At 49.7% G+C, this 8,510-nt stretch overlaps 1 protein-coding gene and 1 non-coding gene across 2 annotated transcripts; both read right to left on the bottom strand.

Moving 5' to 3' along the window:
• Positions 1-1,233: 1,233 nt before the first annotated feature.
• On the bottom strand, positions 1,234-5,294 carry LOC140886371 (uncharacterized). Its single transcript, XM_073292920.1, has 2 exons — positions 3,708-5,294; positions 1,234-3,603 (listed from the first exon to the last, which is right to left on the bottom strand). Exons 1-2 carry the CDS (start codon positions 5,292-5,294, stop codon positions 1,234-1,236), a joined length of 3,957 nt encoding a protein of 1,318 aa, XP_073149021.1.
• Positions 5,295-8,084: 2,790 nt separating this feature from the next.
• LOC140893922 (U6 spliceosomal RNA) lies at positions 8,085-8,187 on the bottom strand. Its single transcript, XR_012153480.1, has one exon. It is a non-coding gene; the product is annotated as a U6 spliceosomal RNA (small nuclear RNA).
• Between the last annotated feature and the right edge of the window lie 323 nt (positions 8,188-8,510).

Raw genomic sequence — 8,510 nt, 5'->3', positions numbered from 1 at the left:
AGGTGGAGGCCTCAACCAACGGATGATCGCAGTCTTGTGAATCCGTTGGAGGCCGACCGAAATGCTCATCTTCCTCGCAGCTTGCAAAACCCCCAGCCAAAGACGGGGCTTGATAACAGTTGCGGAATGAGCAAGTCTCAAATAAGACAAAATTTGGAACTTAACCTTCTCCGCAGAGTAGGGTAATTGATGGTGCTTAGTATCATTGCGTGCAGTCCAGAGGAACCAAAGCACGACAAAAGGAATGAATTCCCTCACATTACCCCCCGGAGACCACTCGCGACCCCTTTTCCAAGCACTGAGAAACAAACTAAAGTTCTCAGTGGCAGGGATGCGAACTCTAAAGATAGCCCCAAAGAAATGCCACACAGAGCGGGCGATGGGACCGTTGATGAAAATGTGAGTGAATGTCTCCGACATCTCACAGCACTGGCATTTGGACACAAGGGAGAAACCCCGCTGCTGGAGAACCTCATCCACAGGCAACCACCGATGCCAAAACCTCCACAGAAAGAAGGACATGGTGGGCCTCATCCAGCGTCCCCAACAGGGATTAAAGATATCCGAGACCGATCCTCTCGGTCTGACCTGCTCCCAAGCAGATCTCACAGAAAAGGCACCATCAGTGCTGTGGATCCAGATAGTCGCATCCGGCTCATCCACCAAAACAGGAATCTGAACGATCTCCTCCGCCACCGAGGGAGTGACGACAGCGCAAAGGAGATCAAAATCCCAGTCTCCCTCCAAAAGGAAGCTGAAAACACGCACACACCGATCCCCTCTGACATTACACCTGCTCGACAAAGGAGCATCACCCAACCAAGTATCATCCCAAAAAGAGACATCCCCAAGACCAATCCTCCACCGGATACCAGGCTCCGCACGAGGTCTAATCTGGAGCAAACGCCTCCAAGTGGGGGAAATGGCTCCACGAGAAAGAGCACAAATAGGGCTGACAGTCCGGCAATACTTTCTCGAAAGGAATCTCGCCCAGAGAGAGGAACCCTACCGGAATCTGAACCACAGCTTCATGGAAAAGCTATCAACAATGTCCTTGAGCCTGCGAAAACCCAGTCCTCCTTCTTTCACAGGGAGACAGGCGCGAGACCAGCGGGCCCAGTGCCACTTCTTCTCTAAGGGTCTGGAGCCCCAAAGAAAAGCATTGAAAATATGCTCCAATTTCTCCAAAACAGCTAAAGGAGGCTGGATCACCTGGCAGAGATGGATCGAGATCTAAAGGAGCACACTGCGGATCAGCGTCATCCTACTCCCAGGAGCAAGGGAACGGGACTCCCAGCCCTCCAGCTTTTTCCGGACCGACTGCAGAAGAGGCTCAAAGAGAGAGCACTTGTGGTTCCCACGGAAAAGCGGAGCTCCAAGGTATTTCAAGGGCAGATGCCCCTCCGCAAATCCAGTGATTTGCAGCAAACGGGAGCGGCGACGAGCGGTCCAGCCCGGAGGAAAGATCATAGCACTCTTGGCCACATTAACAAGCTGGCCCGAGCAATTTTCATAGTGAGCCAGAAAATCTTTGAGACGCTGAAGACCCCGGGATCCCCCATTGGCAAAAATAATGACATCGTCAGCATAGGCCAAATGGGAAATCGGCAAATCACACCCAGACCGATACCTCAAATCAGCATGCTGGAGGAACAACCGATCCAAGCCACGGGACAGATACTCCGCTCCAAGAACAAAGAGGAGGGGAGATAACGGGTCACCCTGTCTCAAGCCCCTCGAGGAAGCAAAGAAACCAGCAGGGGTTCCATTGACATTAACCGAGAACTTGCAAAAAGAAATGCAAGCCCTCACCATTCTCACAACCTGCTCCGAAAAACCAAACCTTCGGAGGACATCCAGAAGAAAAGACCATTGGACTCTATCATAGGCCTTAGCCATGTCCAATTTCAGAATGACATTACCACCACGGGCAGGGAGATTAAGACTGTGAGTGAGCTCATGCGCGAGAAGGATATTGTCAGCAATCATCCGCCCCGGCACAAAGCCACTCTGACTTTGAGAAACGAGTTTCCCCACCACCGACCGTAGACGAGAGTATAAAAGCTTCGAGATAATCTTGTTGGAAACATTACACAAGCTGATGGGACGGAAGTCCGTCCAAGCTTGCGCACCCTCGACTTTGGGGATCAAAGTGATCGTGGTGGCAGTGAAGCCCTGGGCAATAAGAGATCCCCGAAAGAAATCAAGGACAGCGTCCATGACATCATGCTGCACAAAATCCCAGCAGCTCTGAAAAAAAGCCGAAGAAAACCCATCGGGGCCCGCCACACTATCCCGAGGGATGGAAAAGACGACAGCACGAACCTCCTCCAAGGAAGGTTCGGCGGCAAAGCTATGGTTCTCCTCCTCTGAAATCTCCGAGAAGAAGCCAGAAAAATCCGGAAGATCCAGGACAAAAGGATCTCCAGTGAGAAGGCGCTCGAAATAGGCAGCCCCTGACTGCTTGATGAGACCAGGAGAGGTGAGGCAATTACCATCCTCCCAAATACGAAAGATCTTATTAACCACATTCTTCTTTTTCACCATGTTGTGGAAAAGCTTCGTATTCCTCTCCCCGTCCTCAAGCCAATTACAAGCAGCTTTCTGCTTCCAAAAATCCGCTTCCATAGCGGTGACTCTAGACAGCTCCTCATTGCATCTGGACAAGAGGGTCCAGCTATGCTCAGAGGAATCCGCTTCACAGGCAGCCTCAGCCAGTCTAACCGACCTCTCCGCCTCAGCGATCTTATCAAAACGGTTCCCAAAAACATCCCGGTTCCACCACTTGAGGTGGCCTTTCAACCGTTTCAGCTTGGCAAAGAGCCTGGGCATGCCTTGCAAAGCGCAGGGCATGTTCCAGTTCAGCCTAACGGTTTGAAGGAACCCCGGGTGCCGAGTCCACATGCTCTGGAACCGAAACAAGCTCGGCCCCCAAGCAAAGACAGGAGCAGACAACAAAAGAGGACAATGATCCGAAACCGTGCGACTGAGGTGTTCAACCCTGATAGAGTTGAAATGGTCACCCCAATCCACAGAAACAAAAACTCTGTCAAGACGCTTCCAAATGGACTTATTCGTCCAAGTGAACGAAGAGCCCTCAAAACCAGCGTCAACCAGTGCAGAGTCCAAAACAAAATGATTAAACTCGTCCATGGGGAGCTGCCTCCCACCAGAAGAGCCAAGACACTCGGAGGCATCCCTCACGACGTTAAAATCCCCCCCGACAAGCCAAGGACCACCAACAGGCTTGACCTGCAGCAAAGAAGCCCACAAGTCGTGCCGTAAGATGTAGTCACACTTGGCATACACGAAAGAGCAAAAAACAGGGGTCGGCAAAAAAGGAGCCGACACGCGAAGATGGAGGAACTGAGCGTGATCAAGGACACACTCCGCCTTCACATCGTCTGCAAAAAAAACCCAAATATGACCAGAGACATTCGACAGAACTCTCTGGAAACCAAGGCGACGGGTCATGAAGCGCTGGTCAAGGGCAATCATCGGCTCCAAGATAGCCAAGATCTTGACACGCTTCTCTTTCACCAAGGCATGAAGCCTCTCCTGGGACTCAGAGCTCCTGAGTCCCCTGATGTTCCAAATTAGGCACTGCATTTGGAACAGGTGGAGTAAGGTCCCATCTTCTTTCTAGACTCCTGGCGAGTCTGCTGTCGCTTCGTGTCAGAACGAAGCGTTCTCTTGGAGGGTGAGACAGAGAAATCAAAATCCTCATCATATCTCCCAAAATCTCTCCCATCACACGATTCAGTCCCACAGAAGGAACTTGAGTCGTCCTCGCTGACAAACTCAGTGATCGGATCAACGTCCTGACAAATAGTACCCTGCTGAGAGACAAGCCCCTCAAAGAAAGGGGCGGAGGACTCCACAGGAGTCCCAGGAAGCGAGGGGATGGAGTGGCTACTGTGATTCAAAGTACAAGTATCATTAGCCTCAAAGTCAGGCACAGGAACAACCTTCGGGAAACCAAGCTCCATCTCACCAACCACTGAAGAGGCACCAACCTCTTCCCCCACCTGACGAGCCCAAGAAAGGGCCAAGCAAGGGTCAGATCCCTCATGGGGAGCGACAAAAGACTGCGGGTTAGGAGCACCAGCATCTCCTCCCATCGCAGTATCACTGGACCCAGAAGCAATGTCCTTAACAACATCTCCATCCACATGGAGATCTGGACTCTGCTCAGTAGGTTCGAAATGAGCCTCAGTCCTCAACTCAGAGCGACAAAGATCAGGCTCCTCAGGTAAAGACTCAAGAACTTGGAAGGCATTCTGAATACGCAAGACAGCCTGAGGAGGTGGCCGCCGCTGCTGGTTACGCCTTCTCTTCTTGGTGGTCCAATTGCCCGCCCCGGGGGCAAAAGGAGCAGGGCCTTCCAGGGCCACTGAAGGACCCGCCTCCTGAGGCTGCGGAGGAGGATTCCTGATCACAACCTTTTCCTTCCCAACGAAAGGCTTTGGACGAGGAGGTCTTGGGTTCTTCCCGTGGGAATAGCACACAGAGGTAGAATGACCCAACATCTTGCAATCAGTGCAGAAGGACGGGACCTTCTCATAAACTACCTCTATCCCTTGGGTGTGATCACCCCATCCAACCCACACATGCTTAATTCGCTCGTCAAGAACGTTCATTTCCACACAAACCCGGGCAAAAGCCCCTCTCGATCTCTCCGCCGTATGCTCATCCAATTTAATTGGATTCCCAAGAATTCTGGCGATGGCATACAGGCTCTTCTTGTTATATAAGTGCAATGGAAGCTCAGGGAATCGGACCCAGACAGGGGCAATAGGCGACTCTTCCTCAAACTTGAATTCAGGGGTCCACTTGGAAAATCGGATCCCAACTGTTCCCACAAAAATCCCTCCCTTCGTCCAAAGACGAGCAAAATCCTCTTCACAAGAAAGAGTGATGACCAAATATCCCCGAGGGAGGAATTTCAGAGTAAAAGAAGTCTTAAAACCCATTTGAGAAAAGGCAGTTGAAATCATGCTATTGGGAGCAGTGGACCGATTCCCCGTAATTTTGCCCACCAAGGCAAACTTAAAAGGCTCAATAAGGGATGAAATTACCTCATCCGGGAATTGAATACCCGGTTTTCCATCCCGAAAAGTTGGCTCCGGAAGATCCTCCAACGAATTGATCACATCTGCAAAGCTCTTCGTCGAAACTCGAGGAGATGGAGGCACTAGAGCATCCCGAAAAGAAACAGGGACAGAATCAGCAATTTTGGAGGTAGATTTGACCGGCTGGTCAACAATTGTGACTTGAGGATCCAAGTCAACCATGTGGACTTCTCCCTCTCAAATTTTGACTAGAGAATCAATAATTTTGACTGGGTTGACTGCAAAGTCAACAATTTGGACTTCTTTGACCAAGGGGTCAACAATTTTGACCGAGTTGACCAAGTCAACCATTTGACCAGAAGCTTGACCAATTTTGACCATGGGGTCAACGATTTTGACTGGGTTGACCACGAGTTGACTCGCAGAGTTGACACAGTGAGTGTGGCCGCGTGACTCGTCCGAGTTGACTCGGAAGTCACCGGTCGGAGTACCACCGAGGGCTGGCGAGGTGGTGGAGAAAACGAATTTGGGGTCCATGTGTGCAGACTCGGGCGGCAGGAGGGTGTCAAAAGCCTGACTCGGATCAAAACTCGGCGAGGGGGCTCGGATTTGGGCGTTTCCGATCGACGGCATAAAACCAAAAATTGAGGGATGGGAAATGAAGGAAGGGTTCAGGCCATGGTGAGGGATGAAGGAATTGGAAAAAGGCGGAGCCACGGCGGAGAAATTAGGGAAGAAGATAGTCGGGGCTAGGGTTTCAGGGCCACGAATGGTAGATCCGATTTGCAGCTCAGATGGAGAGGGGATTGGGAATGGGCTTGGGTGCATCTGGAAAGTATTTTGAAGAGGATTCCAAATCGGGGCTTGGTTAGAGCAATAGACGCCTGAGCTCGCCGGAATCGAGGAAAGAAAGAACGAGCTCGACGTGATCAGTGCAGGCGTGGTTTCAGAAGCAAATCCCACCAAAATTGGGGAAGGAGAAGGAACGGGGGAGGGCAAACCTTGATCAGGAAGGAAAGACGAATCTAAAGACATTTCTGGAATGCCGGAAAACCCATCGGCCGTCGAACTGGTCGGAGAAGACGAAGAGCTCGGGATTTCGGGAGGCGATTTGGCCGGCCAAACGACGTCCATTTGGCCTGAAATTTTAACAGCAGCTTCATCTCGACGAGGCGCTTCCGATGAAGTGGTCGGCCGGCCGGGAACCGACGGCGGCATGGGCAGCGACGGCAGCTACTAAAAAAGGCAAGGAGGGGCTATTTTGGGAAAGAAAAAACTTTTTCAACAGGGACTTTTTTAAACTAGGCTTTTAATTGTCGGTTTAGGGTTTAGGGTTTTAGGGTTTTAGGGTTTAGGGTTTAGGGTTTAGGGTTTAGGGTTTTTTTTTTTTTTTTTGGGGGGGGGAAAACACCGCCGGAAGCGGGGGGGTTAGGCAGACCCCTACCAGTATATAGACATAAAAGAAAATACAAGGAAACCTAAAGGAGGAGGGGGACTAGACCAAGACCTTCTCAAAAGGCTATACAAAGCAAATAAAAACATCAGAACATCTAGGGAATCAAGAGATAAAAAAATCCATAGAAACCCTAGAAACTATATCAGTGATAACAAAAAACTGCAACCTCTAGCGAAAGAGACACCAGAAGCCCTCCATATCAGCAAAAAATCAGAGACATCCACAGCTCAAGCTAGCCAATAAAAGACTAGGCAAAGAAGCACGGATGAGGAACATCAGTCGAAATTTAAAACGCTAGCAATGCGGACCCCAGAAGTCAGCGAGAGCGACAAAAAATACCATCAAAGAGGGTGGTCAGATCTATGCAAGAAAAGGACCAGAAGAACCAGGTCAACTGAGAAGTCACTATGCAAAAGAGGCCGCCAAAAGAAAGAGAAGGCAACCGCAAACCAGACGACCCATGCAAATAAGTAACGGGGATGAGAATGTCTGAAACCAGCCACATCCAATAGCTAAGCAAAACAGCCCCAGAGAAGCAGAGGGCAGCAGATCCCAATAGTAGCAAGAGACCCATAAAGGCAGAGTCGGCCAAGGAAAAAAATCCCCAAATGCGCCCGACAAATCCTAACCCTCTGAGGAGCAGTAAGGCCAAGAATGAACTGCAAAAGACCTCCAAAAGATCCGGAAAGAGACCGGAAAGGTGTACCTGCAAAGAGAATAAATAACTACATATATCTAAATCTAGGATGACCTAGACCAAAAAAAAGGGCCAAACAAAGAAAAAGAGAAGCCCAAAAGAGACGGCTATGGTCGCGTGAGGCTATAGGAGAGCGTGAGGCTCAATGTGAAACTAAAGCAAAAGAAAAGCCCTGGAGAGACAGACAGGGCCTGGCCAATCCATCCCCCGAAGGAAGCAAAGTGAGAGAGCAGGGAGACTGACAAACTCCAAATACTCCGAAAAGAGGCCGGAGAGCATGTACCTGCAAAGAAAAATATAAAGCTACATATATCTAAATCTAGGATGACCTAGATCAACAAGGGGATCAAAGAAAGAAACCAGAAAGCCCAAAAGAACCGGCTATCAGTGAGCGTGAGGCTCTAAGAAAACCTAGATCTAAGGTAAGGAAGCCCGGAAGAATCCGAACGGGCCAATAGAGCAAAACGAGTGGGCAAGGGAGCCCCAAACTCAGCTAAAAACTGCCGATGGTCGTGAGCATGCCGTGCCAGCGCATCCGCAACCGAATTCCCTTCCCTATAAAAATGAGAGAAATGAACCGGCCTATGCCTCACCAAAATACGCGTCCTCGACACAATATGATCCAAATCCCAGCGACACCTCCGAGAACGAAGAATCTGAATGGCTATTTGGGAATCAGTTTCAATCCAAAGGGGAAAAAGGCTATGGTCAGAACAGAAGAGGACACCCCTCCAAACCGCCCAAAGCTCTGCACGGACATTGGACCCCGGACCAATGAACTCACTGAAAAAAGCCAAAGTACTACCAGAAGAATCCCTAACAACCCCACCCACGGAAGACTCACCCGGATACCCTCTAAAAAAATTTGAACCATTTCTCGATTTATGCGAGTCATCCTTGCGCAGGGGCCATGCTAATCTTCTCTGTATCGTTCCAATTTTATCGGATGTCCCCGAAGGGACGAAAATAATTTCCAGTTTTGAAAAAATAAGGGCAACGATATAGGGTTTAGGGTTTAGGGTTTTAGGGTTTAGGGTTTAGGGTTTAGGGTTTAGGGTTTAGGGTTTAGGGTTTAGGGTTTTTTTTTTTTTTTTTTTTTGGGGGGGGGGGAAACACCGCCGGAAGCGGGGGGGTTAGGCAGACCCCTACCAGTATATAGACATAAAAGAAAATACAAGGAAACCTAAAGGAGGAGGGGGACTAGACCAAGACCTCCTCAAAAGGCTATACAAAGCAAATAAAAACATTAGAACATCTAGGGAATCAAGAGATAAAAAAATCCATA

This window comes from Henckelia pumila, chromosome 3 (genome assembly GCF_033568475.1).
Source record: "Henckelia pumila isolate YLH828 chromosome 3, ASM3356847v2, whole genome shotgun sequence".
In the NCBI taxonomy this organism is placed as follows: Eukaryota; Viridiplantae; Streptophyta; class Magnoliopsida; order Lamiales; family Gesneriaceae; genus Henckelia; species Henckelia pumila.
Note: the sequence above shows the minus strand (reverse complement) of the source record. Positions and strands in the feature narration are given on the sequence as shown.

What these genes read in the sequence shown, in the direction of transcription:
- LOC140886371 (XM_073292920.1), bottom strand. Translation starts at nt 5,294, where the DNA reads ATGGTTGACTTGGATCCTCAAGTCACAATTGTTGACCAGCCGGTCAAA. An exon ending in ATGAGGATTTTGATTTCTCT is followed by an intron (nt 3,604 to 3,707) that starts GTCTCACCCTCC and finishes TTCCAAATGCAG; the next exon opens with TGCCTAATTTGGAACATCAG.